Source organism: Podarcis erhardii (assembly GCF_964252035.2).
Source record: "Podarcis erhardii genome assembly, chromosome: 3".
Classification (NCBI taxonomy): Eukaryota; Metazoa; Chordata; class Lepidosauria; order Squamata; family Lacertidae; genus Podarcis; species Podarcis erhardii.
This window is the reverse complement of record NC_138507.1, coordinates 66610589-66629886: the sequence shown is the minus strand read 5'-3', so window position 1 is coordinate 66629886 and position 19298 is coordinate 66610589. Positions and strand designations below refer to the sequence as shown.

Here is a 19298-nt window from a genome sequence, read left to right as displayed (position 1 = left end):
GCAGAGCTGTACTGTGCAGCTTTTTAAAAAATAGATTTAATGAGATTCATCCACTTTGGGGTTCAAACCCCAAAGTGAATGAATCCTTTCTGCTAACTTACTACCTACATGTATAACTGTTCTTAGCATCTCTGAGCTTGCCAGACATCTCTTAAGTCTGAAGCTAATAGTAGTGAATTTTCTTGATTTCAACACCACCCAGACCTAACAAGGGCACACAGGGTTGAAGAGAAGAAGTGGAAACTGAAAGAGGAACAATCCTCTGCTACAAGCTTCTAGCTTCTAGCTTTTCCCATTCCATGCAATTTAGAGCCCCAGATGCTGTTGAACTCCAGTTTAGCCAATGGTGCAGGATGATGGGAGCTGGAGTCCAGCAACATCCAAAGGGCTGCAGGTTCCCCAACCCTGGTTGAGATTCAACCTGACTAATTTACTCTGAGGAGTCTGACTTAGCAAGAAGGGGAAGCAGCAAAGGTTCTGGGTCCTCCATGAGATATCCAGGTGCCAACACCTTTCTTAACTTGAATCAGATGTTGGATACAGTAATTTGTAAGCTGAATCCCATCAAGGTGTAGGAAATGTAAAATAGATTAATGAGTGACCCTATACAGACCACTACTTGCTTGGCTGTACGTTGACACAAATCTAATGCACAATCTCCAGATTTGTGCCTGTGTAGATAATCCAGGCTGAACTACTCGGTGCTTTCTAACACAACATGTCTTGTTTTCTGTATTTGTATCACACTGTCAGTTAATATGTAGGAGAAGAAAGCTACAGTGATTCCTGCATTTGCGCAGGAGCTTATGAGATTAAAGTCACTTATCTAAAAACCCTGTAATTTTCCTGTTATACCAAATGCATAGTCTGGCCATAGTATTTAGTAAGAGTGTATGATCTGGATACCAAACGATTAATTTTTTTAAAAGTTGCATTGGTCTAATCAGGCTAGAACACAGCAATTCTGGTTACATGGTTTTGTTAAACTGAGTTGTCGTGGTTTGTTTCATCAAAAGGGCCTGTATAACTTGTAACTGAACACACACACTTTGATACTATTCTACTGTAGCTCTGAAGTAGAACAACTGATTTAGGCGTGTCGGAATGATGCACAATAATGCAGGAATGCGCACAAAATCTCATAAAGACGTCACAAAAAGGGGCGGGGCGGGCTTATGTGTGCTCCGCCAACACAAACGGGGGTCCTGAACACAACCCTCATGCAAAACAAGGATTGCCTATATTCAACTTCTTATCTATGTCATAGGAATCTGCCATGTTAGAAAGAATTCTTCCTACAATTTGTATTATAAATCTGAGCACATTCCAGTGATGGAGGTGGAAGTTAGATTATAACAGCAACATTTTTACAGAGTGCTCAAGCCAGCAGCCTAATGAATCATAACTAGGATTTTTGAGAATTTCTATATAGATTACATTAACAGCAGTTTGCTCTACCTTCTCATTCCCTTTTAACATCCCTCTGAAAAAACTGAATTTTGAGCCAGACAATGAATAATTTACCTAACCACTGAGCTGATAAGCAATCTGGTTTATGTATATGTTTTATTCATTCTACAATATCAGTCAACAATTAATACAGAAAGATGGGACAGATATCTTAATAACCCACACCCAAGACATCTGTTGTAATAAGTAGTAAGCTGCTGCCACCTTCTGAAGAAAACCTAAAATTACTCTCTTTATAGAAGTCCATCTGATTGTGCATAATTACATACATATTCACAGTTAGGAAAGCTTAGCCCCTTCTCTAACCATTTGTGATGTCACCATCTCAGATGTGAAAACTCTCAGGCAACCACCATTAGGAGACCGAGTGAGCCTGGCAGAATTGGGTATTAAGGGGTTTTGGAGTGCTAGTTTAATCAGGAAATGAATTTCCAAGAATTTTCAAATATTATTTTGTTGATCAGATCAAGCCCTACTCTGCCCCTAACTCAGAAATCACTCAGAACGCACAAAGTCTGAGTTCTCTCTCTCTCTCTCTCTCTCTCTCTCTCTCTCTCTCTCATACACACACAGAGTCCAAGAAAGCTGTTACAACAACAGCATTGAAAAAAGAACACCATCTTCCATGCAGAGGCTAAGAAGGTACCTAGGAAGGTACCTAGGCTCCCTTGCACCCTTGGGAAGGAGCTGTATCAGCACCTCCAAAGCCAAGAGAGGCCATGGAGCAGAAACTCAAAACGTTTGCTTTTCATTGCCTTTCACTCTCTGCCAATGACCCTCTACAGCCATCAGGGTCAGGTCTGCTCTGCTCTACCTCCCCTCCTCCTCCTCCATTGGTCTATCTGTTTGAGTGCATGGACAGGCAGGCAGGCTCCTAGACACTCCAAGCCAGAATGGAGAGGAATGATTTTTGCACCCACTGCGCCTGCTCCCTCGGTGGGGCCTCACCTGGTCAACCCCTAAGTACACCCCTGCTCCCATGCTTGTCTGAAAGAAAAAGGTTGCAACCCAATAGATGGGTTGCAAGCCTCTTGGGCACTCACATCACATCTTCAAAGCAGGGCAACTTCTTGCCCCACCCTGACTTCCATGCATTGAATGCCAAGTTAGGAAAGGATGCTATAGGTGGCAAGGAAAAGGGGATCTTGTTAGTCTACCAATCATAGAATCATAGAATCATAGAGTTGGAAGAGACCACAAGGGCCATCGAGTCCAACCCCCTGCCAAGCAGGAAACACCATCAGAGCACTCCTGACATATGGTTGTCAAGCCTCTGCTTAAAGACCTCCAAAGAAGGAGACTCCACCACACTCCTTGGCAGCAAATTCCACTGTCGAACAGCTCTTACTGTCAGGAAGTTCTTCCTAATGTTTAGGTGGAATCTTCTTTCTTGTAGTTTGGAACCATTGCTCCGTGTCCGCTTCTCTGGAGCAGCAGAAAACAACCTTTCTCCCTCCTCTAGGTGACATCCTTTTATATATTTGAACATGGCTATCATATCACCAAGAGCACTCATTCATAGGTACAGAAAGCATTTACATAGTAAAAGCATCCCAGCATCTAACTATCTGTTATCTTATTTTATTGCAGCCTGTGAACAAACTATTGGATACCAAACCAATAAACACTAGGATGATTCTTCAGCATCAACTTCATTGGACTGGTCATGGTGTTCAGATGCCTGATTATATCGTCTTCCAAAGCAACTACTCTATTCCCAACTTAAGAATGGAAAGTGAAATACTGGTGGACAACAAAAGAGGTTTAAAGATGCTCTCAAGGCAAATCTTTAAAAATGTAGTATAAGCACTGATAACTGGGAAATACTGGCCTGCGAGGGCTCCAATTGGAGAACAACCTTTACCAAAGGTGTCATGGACTTTAAAGCAGCACGAACTCAGGGCTTAAAGAAGAAACAAGCACGTTTGGCAAACCCTCAACATGATCAACTCCCTCCCAGAAACCTATGTCCCCACTGTGGAAGGAGGTGTGGATCCAGAATTGGCCTCCACAGTCACTTACAGACTCACTGTTAAGACTGTGTTCGCGGAAGACAATCTTACTTGGCTATGAGTCATTGCTAAAGAAGAAGATCTTCTCTGTGTTCTTTGCTGTTACTATTGTCAAGTACTGCAGGGGGGAAAGTGCAAGATGGGCATTTGGCTTCTTGATAGATTATTTTGAACTAAATGGAAGAGATGCATGAAAGGAAAGAAGCACTGATGGCTACCTTCAGAGGTTTATTGCTCTGTATCATTCAGAAATGTTTTAAAATTGCTTCATCTGGGGTGCTTGTTTAGTCTAATAAACTTCTATCACATGTATAAATTCAGATGCTGTTTTCCCTATTCTAAGAGAAGCATGGACTAACTCAGATAAAAGTTTAATTTTTTTAATGCCAATTCACAATAATAGACATTTCAAAGTTCACATAATTGAGTGCTCCATTACATTATAAAAGGAGTTAACTCTTCATGCAGAGTGAATGAATAAGGCCATCCATTCTATCAATGCACAGGCATTTTGGATAGTCAAAATGGTTTGTAGAGGATGGACCACTGGCATTTCCATTCTCTCTTACCTAGGGATCCTGCTTGCAGACTTGAGTCCCATAACTCTAACTATCTCATCCTCAGTTACAAATGACCAGGAGTACAACATAGGGTGAGTATTAAGACAGCTGGCAGTGAATTAATTATGTAGTGAGGAATTTCTTCCTATACTTTAAAGCTAAGGAGGGACAGAGGGGAGCAGCTGCCCACCCCACCCCCCAGATCAAGTAAAACAATAGAAATACTTAACTAACTGACCAATCACGTTGGTTCTGCCCCCCCCTTAACAAAGTCCTGCCCCCTAACAAAAATCCTAGCTACGCCCATGAGCCCATTGACTCCATTTGCTGCAAGAGGTGTTTATAGGTGTTCTGTCCTATGTTTACATTGTGTTCTGTACTACCCTTAGCATCTGTGGATGCAAGGTTCGTTAAACAAAAAATTAATAAATCAAATACCGCTTAATGCAGTTTTGGAAGGTTTTTGGAGACTCAGTTTGTTCTCCTTTGGAAGCATGCCAGCTTGTTGCGTGCGCAAAGCCAGCGATCCATTTGGAACCGGGCAGATTAAGCACCAAAGCGCATGATTCGAGAGCAGCCAATCCCACTTGCCGTTTATACCCGGCCGGCTCTCGCGCATAAGCAAATCCGCATCTCCAAACAATCCCGCCTTCGGACGTGAAACATACGGCGTAGCGGAGAAAGAGGGAGCCGGGATCGACGGTCGCTGGGCGGAGCTTTCCTCGGATTGCCCTCCGCCTTCCGCGCGCGGGCGGAGGCTCGGAGGAGGCGGCGCCTCGGAGCTGTCCAGCGCTCGGTGGTGCTGATCGGAGCCGGCCTGTTCCCTCCGCGTCCCCGGCTGGCGCGGGGAGGGGCCACCATGGGGCGCCCTTCGCCGCCGCCTCCTCCGCCGCCTCCTGGGCGGCTCTGGTAGCGGCGGGGCTCTCCGCCTGCCCACCCAGCGTCCCCTCGGCTCTCTCCCTGGCCGGCCTCGCTGCGGCCCTCTCGGAGCCATGGCTGCGCAGGTGCCCGGCCCGACGGGCCTGCCTCTCTTCCTCTGGCTGCTGCTCTTGCCGCTGCCGGCGTGGGCGTCGGGGCAGCTCCGGTCGCCGGCTGCGGGGTCCGGGGTCGAGTCGCTGCTGGAGGAGTTCCGCCGCCAGCTGCTGCAGCAGGAGCCCCCGGGCGGCGGCGGCGGCGGCGGCGGAGGCAACGAGCTGGCGGAGGTGGCAGCAGGCCGCTGCCGCGGGGGCAACGGCGGGCCGTCGGGCTTCTTCTCGGCCAGGCCCGACACCATCATCCGCACCAAGGACTCCATCGCGGCGGGAGCCACCTTCCTCGACTCGCCGGGCTCGGTGGCAGGGCCTAGGCAGTGCCTGGACGCCTGCTGCGCCGAAGCCCGATGCACCCTGGCCGTCGTGCAGCAGCCGCAGCAGTCGCCCGCCGCGCTGCGCTGCTACCTCTTCAACTGCACCTACCGCGGCCGCGCCGTCTGCCTCTTCTCCCCGCAGCGCGGCTACAGCAGCTACGGCCTGGAGCCCAGCAGCCGCCCGCCCGCCCCGGGTAAGAAGGGGCCTTCCGTTCGTGGCAGCCGCCCTGGGGCCTGTTGGGTTTGTTGGTTCAGTGGGCGCTCTGAGACCGGCACTTGGTTGGGGGCGTGGGGACGAGGCGCTTTGGGGGGGCCCTGGAGGCTCTTGGAAACGGAGCGGTTTAAGGCCTGGAACTGAGCCATGGCTGTTGGTGCTCACCTTAGACTTGTACCAGGAAGGAAATGGCAGTCGCTACAGGGTGGCCTTGTTTACATACTAGAGCTTCTGTCGCCAGCGGAGACGAAGGGGCCGGTTGGGGCGGGGGGGCAGAAAGAGGACAGCTCTTTCTCCTATGGTGACCCCATAGATGGAGTGAGGCGAATCTTTGCACAGTATATATTATGTAGGCACCCACTATGCTTCAGGCAGGCAGAGTGCATCTTTGTACCATACTCTTTTTCTGCCTGGGCCTCCTTGATTGATTGATTGGTTATTTATTTATTTAGTATACCACCCTTTACCTGCAGATCACAGGGCGGTTCACAACATCTCCGTGTCCCTATTACAGGCCTATGTAGTGGTGGGTGGCGAGCAAGATAGTGGGATTCTTCTTCTCTTCTTTCCTTCTCGGCCCCACCTCTTCTCTTGTTCGAAAAGTATACATAAAGCTGACAAAGTGGCAAAAGTGTCGCTCACGTCTCTCCTCTCTCAGTTCTGTGGGTAATATCCAGCTGAGTCAGGGGTAAGCAACATGACATCCTCTGGATGTTGCTGGACTACAACTCCCATCACCCATGCTGGCTGGGGCTGATGAATCTAACAACATCTGGTGGGCACCACCTTGGCTACCCCTGAACTAAGATATATTTAGAGAAGACCCATTGAAATAAGTGTCCTTGGATTTCACTGAATCTGCTCCAAGTAGGATTTAGTTCAATATCACTCTCTGGTATTCAACTAAGTTTTACTCAGAGTGGAGCTATTGAAATTAAGGAGCCTACTTTAGCCATATTCATTCATTTCAGTGGGTCTACTCAGACTAAAACTTAGTTGAATACCACCCAATGTATTGTTAAGGTCCTTCATGAACACACAAAGGCATGCATGAATTTCCTTCCTCAACACGTAGCCGCAGTGCTTTTGCATTGGTGTCAAGCAGCTCCCAGTCAAAGACTCTCTGCCCACTCAGGTGAGGATGACACAGTGTCTGTGTCATTGGCGGCAGCCCTTACAGAAGCATGACTCACTTGCTTCTCCGCAAGGCACTTCCATGTAGAAATTAACACATTATAAACACAACAGTCATGATGTGCAGACACTGAGGATCTGCAGGAACATTGCTCATGCAGAATCTTCAAATGTTACAATCTTTGTCTGGACAATTTGTCAATTTCTACACATAGAAATCCTGTGATGAGTGAAGTGGCATGAACATGCAAGTCTGGCAGTTCCAAACATGCAAATGCATGCAGCTTTGGACATTTGGGGAAGGGCACTTTCCTACCTTCATTTTCAGAGTACAAGAAGGTTATTGCAACTCATTTTGCATTACTTACAGAAGATATTTGCTCTCTTACAAGTAAATGGAAGGTTGCAGTTTAAGCATGCTAGTGCTGAGAAGTCAAGAATGCCTTGATTATGAGCAGAGTGGTTTTTTTCACAAGACTGGTGTGAACCACAGCCAGTTTTCAGATGTAAGAGCCAAGGTCTTTAGGTTCTAGAGAAAAATGTGAGTACTCTCAGGCAAGCTGTCTCTTTTCTTTCTTTTTAAGTTGGTAAAAACCAGGGAGAGAAACTTTCCTGGACTGAGAGGTCCATGCCTCTGCTTCTATTCTTCAACAAGTTTATTGCATTCGCTAGCAGAGAGAGCTAGGGAATGGGAAAGAGGAGGAGTGAACTGCTGCAGCAACAACTGCACCTCTGCTCAGACTGGCAAGGAACCAGCACCAAGTGACTTCTATGTTTGTCCATTAAAGAGTGAGGATTTTCACCCCTTGGGAGGCTGTGGCGGCAGCTTCCCCAGAAAAAGGGGCATTGAGAGCCCTCAAAAGTTCCATGAAGGCTGCATGAAAACTGAGTAGGATCTCTGTGTGGCCTTCTCAGTCCTCTCCTTCCAGTCCAATGAGTATGTCTGCCTCCCTTCTCTTTCCCATCTCACAGTGCTGTGCCTTCACCATCCAGGTGTGTTTCTGTGAAGGCACTTGTGTGCCAGAAGAGAACTCAAAACTTGCCAGGGATGTGTGCTCTCTTTTCTTTTAGTAACCAGATTGCTTTTCTTTTATTTAGAAGCTGATGAGCCTCCTCTCAGCAAGGCAGGGAAAGACATTATGCTTCAGTTGCCCGTTAACTGGGTGATTCTAGATGGCCGAGAAAGTAGAGATGACCATGGAATCATACAGTATGAGTGGAGACTGCTTCAAGGTGCCCCTTCAGTTGATATGAAGGTACCTATAACTTTGTAGTGCAAGTTAATTATTTGCTAAATTTGGTCCTGGTATTGTAAAAATAACAATGGGAACTTTTCAGAGTGCAATCAGATAAAACCCATAATGAGATGTTTTAGAGACTGTAGACTGTTTAGTTGATATTCATTTCTCAAAGCTGGTATTTGTCAGGAAATTGGGTTTCTACACATATACATATACTGTATGTATATATTACAAATATATTACGAATATGGGCATTAAGCCTTAAATGAACATGCCTTACAAACATTCCTTCCTCATATTATGCATAAGGGAATGAATATGTGTATACTATTATCATATTTGGAATCCTGCTGTTTGGGTTTATTATTTAGCCCTGCAGTTGGCATGAAATCTTCATTAAGAAGGAAGAAGTTGAAATGGGCTGATCACCTTTATGTTTATTTTTTGATATTACTCTTAGGATACCACTGCACTTCTTATGGTCAAATATTTATTTTCTGGGCCTGTGCTCTTTGCTACCAAAAGAGCACTGGTCCAATATGCTGATGCTTTACTACGTTTTTACACTACCACTACTCACTGTTTCCAATCTCAGTCTCTCTCTATATATATATTCTTATCAGCTGCTTGGCAGACTTTCAGTTCTGTGCTTGTGTCAAAGCATGGATGTTGGCTTCATTCAGTAGCATTCTGCGGGCTTTTGACTGTGTTACTATAAAATAGCAAGGGTGTGAGGAGCAGGACTTGGTTAATTAATGCCTTGGTTTCTTTGGGACAGGTACCACAACCTGGAACTCTGAAGCTCTCTCATTTGCAAGAAGGGAAATACATGCTGGAGCTGACCGTGACAGACACAGCTGGCCAAAGAAGCTCAGATAATGTCTCAGTGACCGTACTTCCAGTGGGTCACTCCATGTTAGGTGAGAAAATGGTTGAAATAATATTTTTGCAACCGCATGGTATCTGTCAAGCACTTTGAACTGAAGAAGAGAATGAGAAGTCTCATCGCACAAGCAAACTTACACTTGTGCAATGTTGATATTGCCCATAATTATGAAATTGACAGAGCTTACTCTCTAATGATGAGGGGGGAAAGGGTGTGCCATTAAGAGCTATCTTAATGCTTTTATTATGTATTATCTTGCTGCTGCTATCATTATCATTATTTCATTTATATGCCACAATGCCAAAGTAGGCTTGTAAGTGGCTTTAGAATTTGTTTGTTTGTTTGTTTGTTTGTTTATTAAACCATTTTTGGTGAAGGGCAGTATAATAATCTTGTAATGTATAGTTTCTATAACTCCCATTCCAGTATTTCCAGTTTTAAACAACTCAGTTTAGTGGTTCTCTTTTCATGTAACTTGAGAGTTGGTTTGTTACAGGATGTTTTGGGGTATGTTCGCGCTACCAGTTCCTCTGTGATGATGGCTGCTGCATTGATATCACCTATGCCTGTGATGGAGAAGAGCAGTGTCTGGATGGGTCTGATGAAGCTTTTTGTCAGAAATGTGAGTAAACAGCACACTGAGTTTTCATGCATCTTTTACTTATGCACCTTCAAATGGACATTTTCCCTCTACAGACTTGCAGAGGAAAAATGTCTGTTGACAGGAGGGGTTTGAATTCAAATCACACCTGCAGATGTAAAATTTCAATGGGGCTTGCTGTCACCAGCAATCTCCTAATCAGCATTGCAAGTGAGCTCCTTTGAAAGTGCATTCTCAGTGTCAGTCATCTGATTATTTGAGTGTTTAAACAGCATATACACACCCACCCACCATAAAGACAATGTCTGTGTTTTAATTTATTCAGTTACTTCAGGACAAAAGACAATAACTCACCCAGCCACTAGCTTCATCCAGCAAAACAGCATTGGACAAACTAATGATGTCAACAAGAAACTTGCATTTGAAATCACCCAGAAAACTACTGTAAGCAATCAAGCATCTGATGCAGAGAAGATCAACAAATCATCCTCTCAGGGACCAAAGAAACAAATTACTGGGTTAATGCCAGGTATAATGAATGTACCTTAAATATCTCTGACATTAGCACACTGCCACCACAGTGCAAGCTTGATGTCATGTTTTGCAGCATTAGTATAGTTCTCAGTATGCCTCTTCCTAAGCATTTATAACCAATACAGGCAACACTATGTTGATAAGCACCTGTACTTGCAAGACTAACTTGGACAAAAATAAAGACCACCCTCCGGTGCAGAATTAAATACACTTAAGCCCATTGATCTCAATGAAATTTGAAGAAAATGTTGCGTGTTCTGAGCCTGATCATAGAAGCACTGTTTTCCCTCCCACCCACATCTCTGATCATGGAAGTATTTATCATTGTGTATTCTATGAGTAAGAAAGTGTTCTCACCCTGGTTAATTCTGATAACTCTTACTGTCATGTGCAAATTTAGAGCTGTATTCCGCATTTCTGAATTATCAAACCTCATAGTGTTGCACAAGATTCAGAGTGGCAGGGTCTACATAGAAAGTCTTCCTTGGCTGGTGTAACCTGATACACCTTCATCTTAGACACGGGAAATATTGTCAAAATGACCCTGAGCCTATACCTCTTCCCATTTTGCTGCATATTCCAATACACATTTCACCCAGCATCTGGCTCTAATAGGTGCCATATGGTCTCCATAGCCGATTACTTTTGCGTGCAAATTACTCTTTTGCCTTTTCTGCTGTGATTCAATTAATAACGTGAGATGGACACAGTTCTAGCCACTGATGCGGAAAGAGCAGAAGTAGTCAGGCATGTTAAAGCAAAAACAAAATCCATCAGTTTCGTAGTTAAGAAACTGAAGTGTTCTAAAATAGTGACAACCATTAAATCACATACTTAATGCAATAAGTACCAAACTTTAGAAAAGCTAAACCCTGGCTTATTTTTAGATGTTTTAGAAGACATAATGCTTATAGTTTCTTTTTCCTGCTTTAATCGCAGAGCTGTGCTTGGTGCCTCCTGCTGCTGGCCCCTGCAATGGCCATTTCCCTCGCTGGCATTTTGATGCTTTTTCTGGCACTTGCATACATTTCGTCTATGGCGGCTGCAAAGGCAATGAAAACAATTTCCTTCAAGAATCAGACTGCCTTGCTGAATGTGTAAAAGCTCATGGTAATAATCAGTCACCTTTTTTTTTATAGAAGGGGAATATTGCAGTACGACATAACTGCAGAATCTCTTGTTTTTTTAGCTCAGAATGAGCCCCTTGAAATCCCAGGAGCTGCTTGAATAATCCTCTTATTAGAAGATAGGAAATTTGCAGTGGCAGCCAGGAATAATACTAATGCATCTGCAGCCTGTTAAGAGATGCCAAAGAGGAGCCCCTATGCTTCTGCTCAATGACAGCACTCTATGTGCTGTAGTTACTGAAAAAAACATAGAAGGGAGGCCAGACTGTAAAGCAAATGATTTGTTATGTATATGGAATATGACTTATAGCTATATATCCTGCTCCATATTTACAGGCTCTAAAACCTCAGGGAAAGACACAGATTATAAAAATGAAAATAACATTGTGGTGTTAAAGGGCACTCCCATCGAAAAGAGCCATCCGGTTCCAGAAGCAGGTAATTACAATGCTGTATTTTTAAACTAACCCTCAGAGAGTTAGGTGTCACTGAACGTTTTAATTCCCATTAATGTGCAGAGTGGGATTGATTAGAAACAAAACAAAATGCCTTAACGATACAATCTTAACAACTTGCACCACCAAGTAATCACAAACTACAGGAATAACATCCCTGGATGGTGGTTATGTCCTGGATTGGGCCAGCATGTCCATGTACGCTGCCTAAGGTTCCTTTGCTTCTTGCATTTGCTGTTGTAGCTAGTCTGACATGGGTGGCACTGTGGTCTAAAACACTGAGCCTCTTGGGCTTGCCAGTCAGAAGATCAGCAGTTCAAATCCCCGTGACAGAGTGAACTCCCATTGTTCTGTCCCAGCTCCTGCCAACCTAGCAGTTTAAAAGCACGCCAGTGCAAGTAGATAGATAGGTACCACTGTGGCAGGAAGGTAAACAGCATTTTCATGCGCTCTGGTTTCCGTCACGGTGTTCCATTGTGCCAGAAGTGGTTTAGTCATGCTGGCCACATGACCAGGAAAGCTGTCTATGGACAAACACCTGCTTCTTTGGTATGAAAGCGAGATAAGCGCTGCACCTCATAGTCACCTTCGACTGGATGTAACTGTCCAGGGGTCCTTTACTTTTTCTTTTTAGCTAGTCTGAAGACCACAGATTGGTTTTAAACCTGTCAAGGACTTCTAGCACAACAGCTGATGGTTTGCATCTTGTTTTCATTTCTGCCTACTCTGGTGGGTCTGTATCTTTGCATCAGGCTGTGTACACTCTTCTTCCTCAGAAGCAGGCACACTAAGAAGTCCATTCTCTGCCAGAGAGACAACCTGCTTTGCCCAGCCACTCTCTTCGTGTCTGGCTTGCCTCCAGCTGGCTGTGCCAATATATCAGGGCAAAACTACATGTTATTTTAACGAGAGCCAGTGTGGTGTAGTGGTTAAGAGTGGTAGTCTCGTAATCTGGGGAACCGGGTTTGTGTCTCCGCTCCTCCACATGCAGCTGCTGGGTGACCTTGGGCCAGTCACACTTCTCTTAAGTCTCTCAGCCTCACTCACCTCACAGAGTGTTTGTTGTGGGGGAGGAAGGGAAAGGAGAATGTTAGCCACTTTGAGACTCCTTAAAGGGAGTGAAAGGCGGGATATCAAATCCAAAATCATCTTCTTCTTCTTCTTCTTCTTCTTCTTCTTCTTCTTCTTCTTCTTCTTCTTCTTCTTCTTCTTCCTCCATAGCTGTGCCTTTATGTGCAGGCTCTCATTGTTGTTTTTACATAAATTGCCAGGCTAGGACCCTCAGTCCAAATTGGGACCCTAGGATAGGTAAGGGTGGTTTATTCACAGTTGTCCCAATCTGGATCTGGAATACTGCACCTGCAGTTTACGTTGGGGAAAAGCTTCCACTCATTTCAGTGCTGTTATTGTCGTATGCAAACTGAAGATATGGGGGGGGGGTCTGATCCAGATCAGGACCATAGTTGGGGAACAGGGTTAAAACTCCCCTATCTCCAACAGGGGGATCCTGCTCCAGATCAGACCTTCTATTCCAGCAATGGGGGCAGACTTTGGGAATCCTTTGTAATATGGCGCCCTGTACGAGCCCACAATTTGGCACCCCCAAATGGATCCTCTCAATTTTGTACCCCCTCAATTTGGCACTCTGTTAGGGGGAACTGCTTATACCACCCTAAATCCAGCACTGCCAGCAATTTGTCTTTTCATAAAACTAAACAACCCCCACCCTGCACAGATATGTAGATAACATAGTGTCTGCTTTGGCCCTCAGTGTAGATAATAGATGGGTTTCCTGACCTGTTGGGCTTCTGGTATGCAGTCCTTCCCTTCAAGGACAGAAGGATGTCCTGCAGAAAACTCAGCATGATCCTTAGATAATATATGGGAGCTAGGTTTATAATATCATCCCTATGACATGTAGGTTAGCACAAAATATTCTTACAGCAGTTGACAATTGATGGTGTGCACTTCTTTTCTGACAAAGATTTGTTTAAGGAAGAGGCCCTCTATTCAGTTTCCTAAGGGAGAACAAGCTGGACCTTAAAGAAAAACTTTTTAAATCACAAAAGCAATGGTGGGCTTATTTCCTGGTAATGACCCCTGTGTGAAGGTGCATACGGACTTACATAATTTTTGCACAACCACACTGCAGAAGCATATGAGCTGCATTTTAGACACGCAGTCTTCTCCCTCCTATTGACCTCAGGGAAAACCTGTTCTTCCAGTTTGCAGCAAATGCCAGCTTTGCGCAGTTCTCAAGGGTACTGTGTCTATGCCAAAGCCTGCAAGCTTATCCAGTATGCAAAAAGCGTAAAGCAAGTGTTACTATTATAAGAAAAAAGGGGCAGATTGATCAGCTAAACATGCAGGATGCTCAGAATGGGGAGGAACACAGGTGGAGATCAGCCTTCAGCTTGGAGGTTGTGTGCCCATATTTTTCAGAGTGAAGGCAAGGAGAGAGAAATCTGCAACACTGTTTTCCTTATTGTAGGTACAGCTGTTTGCAGTGTTGATAGCCCTAAGCACTAACTTTCATATGGTCACATTTCTTTTCTAGAAGTAGAGGATCCAATTTTCATGATCAGATATAAAGTCAAAATTCTGATGTAACTTGCAGCCATGGCAAATAAAAAAGAAATGTGTTGAAAACTGGCCTAAGCTTTATCTAGGTGCATGCTCAGACAGTAAACAGCATTCTGTTTATCAAAGTGACATAGACAACCATCTGGTAATATTGCAACAGAGTCTCAATGGCAAGGTTGTTTTAAAACAGTTTCACTAGGCAAAAGTTACGTTTTTGTGCCCAAGGGGAGAAAAGCACTGTTACAATTCATAGTAGCTGCCTGGCTCTTCAAAGGCACCTTTCCTTTAAACCCCAGCACTGAGCATCATACCTGCAAGGCACTCTTGCAAAACTTGGAATTGTTTTACTGGAGACCAAGCATTATCTGTTAACTTTTTAAGAAAATCCTTTTCTAGTAATTGGGACAGCAACTAGTGTTGAATGTTTTTAAGTGGGTTGACATTAGGGATGAAAGATAAATTTGGTTCATTTCACATTTTAATGCAAACCTATGTATTTTGCAGTTCCCAAAGCAACACACAAACCACAAGACAGCTGTCTTTTGAAATTCACACTTCTCCAAGTTTTGTGGTGCATCTCTCCAACCCAAAACTACGTATATTAGGGGGAAAGTGTGCAAAACCAAAAACGCTAGTTATGAAAAATAAGGTACAAAACTATTAGGGGGGAAATCGCTTGGGGGGGAAATGTATATTTAGCAAAATAGCATACAAAAATGTATGTATTAGAAGAAATATACACTAACATGCTGGTGAATTGTTGTTGTTGTTGTTGTTGTTGTTAATTTGGCTTTATATAGCACATTCTTAATTAGTTCTGGTGTTAACATTGTTTAACTGCACCTTTCTTTCCCTTTCAAAGGTGCTGTCCTCCCTCTGGCTCTTGGGCTGGCCATCACTGCTATGCTGCTGCTCATGGTAGCTTGCCGACTTCGGTTAGTGAGACAGAAACTTAAGAAAGCTCGGCCCCTGATGTCTGAGGAATCCGATTACCTCATAAATGGGATGTATCTCTAAAGCAGGGTTCAGGTGACTTCCCTTTCCTTGAGCTTTCCTCAAAAAAAGTGTGCCTCTTGCATCTTACACTTTCCTCTTTTTTTAAAAAAAGTAAAAACTCATGTTTAAAGAGAAAATGCAGCAGCCACCTTCTAAAAGATTCTTTCTAACATCAGTGGTAGAGATGTTTGTAGCTGCACCAGCAGACAGACTGGCTTCCCTTTGCCAGAGCTCTAGGACTATCCTGTGCTTGTCAATAAGGCAAATTCCATCTTACTGGGTTGTGTATCGGTTCAGTCCCATGAAAATACTGCCATATCAAAGGTAATGTGGCTGGAGTTAGCCCTGCGATGGATGAAATGCCATGTTCTCCAAGAACTGCCCTCTCCTTGTAATCCATAATACTCACTCAGTTCTGTTTTGCAAAGAAGCATCATGCAGTGTTACAGCACCACTTTGAATATTGGTTTCTGGGTGGCTGATGATCCACATTGCTGCACCACTCCCATGTCCCAAGGGATGGCACAGGTCAGGGCATGGAAAAATATAGCAGTCATGTAAGATCCTAGACACATCTATTTCCTGTTGTGTTGGCTCTCTGCATCTGGCCTTAGGTGAGAAATTAGATTCCTTTGACATAAATGATCTTTCTTTAGCTTCCTTTTACAGAAAGGATATTTATTTACTACTTTAAAACCAGTATTTTATTTTACTTTATTTTAAAATAACATGGCACTATTATCACTTCAAGATTGGTTCAAATAGAAGCATATTTTTCTACTCACCTACTTGCCTGGGTTTGCTTCTTACTTGTCACAGGCATGGGATTATTTACAAGCCACCCTGTTAAAGTGCAGAGTTTCCCAAGGTGAAACATTAGGCTTGGTCTATACAGGCAGCAAAATGAAGTACTTGGATCTTAAAGTGGTATGAGTGGTTTGTATCACTTCAGACAGTGGAAAAGGGAAGAGAGATGTTTTAGTGTTCCGTTACACAAAAACAAACCTAGCAGCACAAGCAGAAGGACTGTAGGGGAAATTGCCCTCTGCTATGCTATTTTTCTAAACACAGTGAGGATTCCCACCCTTCAAGCAATCTCTTTATCATGGGCAATGAGCAGCATTATCCCCCGCTTTAAACTGAAGATCAAAAAGATGATAGCATCCCCAGCAGTCTGAAGTTGTACACTCTATGCTAATAGCTCAGGACTCTGCCACCTCATTGTGCTACAGATATGGACTAGGCCATATGTTCAGCAACACATCCCATTGCTGCTATTGATACAACGCTGCCTGCTTTCATGGAGCTTGAAAGATTCTTGCTAATTGGACCCTCACAGCGAAGTTAAAGTTTCAGTAGCTGCATCAATTTTAAAGCTCATCCCATCGTCTGATGAATTCAATGTATGACTGAATTGTCGGAAGTGTTCGTTATACAGTAAAGTTTGTAGTCTGTGTATCAGTTTTTGTGTGTGAACCCTCCTCTTTATCTGTGCAAAGCAGTTCCCATCCGAGAACCCAGGTACAAATCAATGCAGAAAAGGCATGCAATGATTCTGTATGTCTCTCTTATTCTAACGAACTTACAACTTTGAATCCTACCGCAGACCTCTACATTGCCAATGTCCCAACCTGATAATGTAAACTAAGAGATAATAAACCTATTTTATTCTTAATACCTTGCAAAATACTTGTTTTCCTTTCAGTAACTATGTAAACAAAAATCTATGTTAGCAGGGTTCTGTATTGTTGCAAAACAGTGGAACTATAGAACCACTTCTAGAACCATAGAATTACAGAGTTAGAAGGGACCACACAAGTAATCTAGTCTGTGATAGCTGCACATGCATTCCTTTCACATTTCTGTCCCATTATAATAAGAAGTTGTGTCTTAAACAGTAAAAGGAGTCAGTGTCAGAGCTGAGAACAGAGGAAGGGTTCTGGAGAAACCGACTAAGGAGAAGAGAGGTAGCCAGGGCTCTTTTTATTCTTAGCATATAATTGATCTCCTGCATTTCATTAGCTCAGCCCCTCACTCATTTTCTGCTTTATATGCAAACTGGCCAGACACACAAAAGATGGCCTCATCATGCCTAGTTGGGTTTTAAAACCTGCTGCCTGGGGCTGGGCTTTACTGCTGAACATGCGGTTCTCAAAGGACACTTGCACCCAAAATGATCTCCTCACATAACAAATTAACATACTGAGAAGCTTAGGCTAGAAACCTTCTCCTTGACAGCCAGTTTGCCAATTACCACTTTGCTAAGAAGCAGGCCTCTGTGGAGCCTGAAAGCAGCAGGTCTGCTGCTGTTACCAGCTGCTTTGCATTATTAACTGATTAAAAAGAGAAACATTTGTGTTAAGGCTATGCTGTTAGTTCTCTAACCAATAGTCCTATGTACAAATTACTTGTTTGTCACAAAATTATGGTGAATGTTACGTGACTTTTAACAGTAAATTGACAGTACTTTCAGGTATGTGGCGTTAATGTATACTTTTGCACCTGCTTCTCAAGTGTGTTGTGAACCTTCTACTTTGAGAAATCATGTGACCCAGGGTGGAAGTGCTGCTGTTAAGGAAAAGCCCCACTACATGCTAATGTAGCTGCACGCTGCTTTGCTCCATCATCTTTGATTGCCTTTCCTTGCTTATCAGTTTGAAATTACAACCCCATTTTTTTGTCCAAATGCTAAGCTTTACAAATAATTGTTGTAATTTTTCACAGGGGCAGGGCTGTAACTAGTGGACTTACTATTGACAGTGCTATTACGAATGTGTTTCCCCCTTCTTCGCATTATTTTCACTGCAGATCCATTTTAACAAGAAACTCCTGCTCTATGAGGCTACCAATTCTGTCCTTTCTTAATCTTACAATTATCTACAAAGCTGAAGGCCACAATTCACAGAATCCTTTAAGGGCAGGTACAGAGAATATGGGGCCCTCTTGATTTCATTAGGACTCCAGCTCCCATCAGCCTCAACCAGCCAGTGCTTTCATCAATGCAAATACTTCTGATTACAGTGGAACTTATTCTCTTCTCCTCCCAGTGTACCTGTTCTGAGGTTTCCCCCACCCAAAACCTCCAGAGCAGATTTGGGAAGAGGGGCACAAGCAGTGGGGAAGGAAGTCCTTCAACTTCTTGCATTTACGGAACTGCTTAACTGGATATCACCCATGTTTCCTCTTTCCTGCTTTAGGATGTGACCCATGGCTGCATTTTGAGTCACTTCACATATCTTTCGGAAGCAAGGTAGGACATTTGTATTCAAGCTGGCTTTTGCTGGCCAGGAATGCAGCACGATGAAAGTTTAATAATTTAACTGAGGTAATGATTAACCTTATTGCCTGGCCCAAACTGTTAGGCTAAATCTAAATAAATGAGTAAAAATATAGCTGGGGATCATTGGGGTTGGGGGAGAGATGAGTTAAATCTACCCTGCCATGCCCATAGCCTCAATCTCATTTACTTAACTGAAGACATAAAACCTAGGACAGACTAGCTAGCATTGTACAAGGCAGTCCTTTTCTACTGCTGTGAACTTATTTCTCCAAACTAAGAGGCAGCGCAAAAGAGCACTTTTTGGTTTAAATATTCACCTTAATTTTTCTTTCTTAAAACATTTCTCATTGTTTCAGTGCTTCTCAAGTTCTGTTTGCTCCTGTCAGGCCTACCAGCCTTTTGCTAGGCAAGCTGTAGCATAATCATTTTTGCAAACATTCTAAAAACAATGGAGCCATTACATATTGCATGCATTTTATGAAGAAAAATAAATGAGGCCCTTTGCAGCATTTGTAAACATGCTTGAACAACTAAAAGATGTTCAACAGGGCTATTGGAACTGGTGATTTATTCATCACCACGTAACAACAATGCCTGCAAAGACAATCATGCCAGTGTTCTCCATTCCCCTAAACCTCTGTTTGCATAATGATTTGTATTGTCTGGAAAATAAGCTAACTCTCTAGTTGCCTTTAAAAGTATCTGACAAGCAACAGCAAATATATTGATCCTCACAATGTGCTTCTGTAATGCTCAAATCTTTGGGATCTCTTCTCTCATCCTGTTCCTGTATTAGCTATGCTTTTCAAAAGGTCATATTGATCAGTGCTATTTTTCTAGAAAAAGAGGTGCTGGAACTC

The 19298-nt window shown here is 43.5% G+C and overlaps 1 protein-coding gene and 1 long non-coding RNA gene across 2 annotated transcripts in view; one reads left to right on the top strand and one right to left on the bottom strand.

The window, feature by feature from the left end:
• Positions 1-19298, bottom strand: part of LOC309337686 — a 42905-nt gene that overhangs the window by 23227 nt on the left and 380 nt on the right. The window contains exon 2 of the long non-coding RNA XR_014154486.1: positions 15856-19274. This is a non-coding gene — a long non-coding RNA (uncharacterized lncRNA). The remainder of the gene's footprint in view (positions 1-15855; positions 19275-19298) is intronic.
• On the top strand, positions 4657-16833 carry LRP11 (LDL receptor related protein 11). The gene is made up of 8 exons (XM_081854408.1): positions 4657-5581; positions 7834-7991; positions 8755-8896; positions 9359-9484; positions 9789-9992; positions 10937-11107; positions 11461-11562; positions 15025-16833. The coding sequence occupies exons 1-8, from the start codon at positions 5035-5037 to the stop codon at positions 15177-15179; spliced, it is 1605 nt and encodes a 534-aa protein (XP_081710534.1). The 5' UTR covers positions 4657-5034; the 3' UTR covers positions 15180-16833.

What these genes read in the sequence shown, in the direction of transcription:
- LRP11 (XM_081854408.1), top strand. Translation starts at nt 5,035, where the DNA reads ATGGCTGCGCAGGTGCCCGGCCCGACGGGCCTGCCTCTCTTCCTCTGG. An exon ending in CCCCTTCAGTTGATATGAAG is followed by an intron (nt 7,992 to 8,754) that starts GTACCTATAACT and finishes TCTTTGGGACAG; the next exon opens with GTACCACAACCTGGAACTCT. An exon ending in AGTGGGTCACTCCATGTTAG is followed by an intron (nt 8,897 to 9,358) that starts GTGAGAAAATGG and finishes GGTTTGTTACAG; the next exon opens with GATGTTTTGGGGTATGTTCG.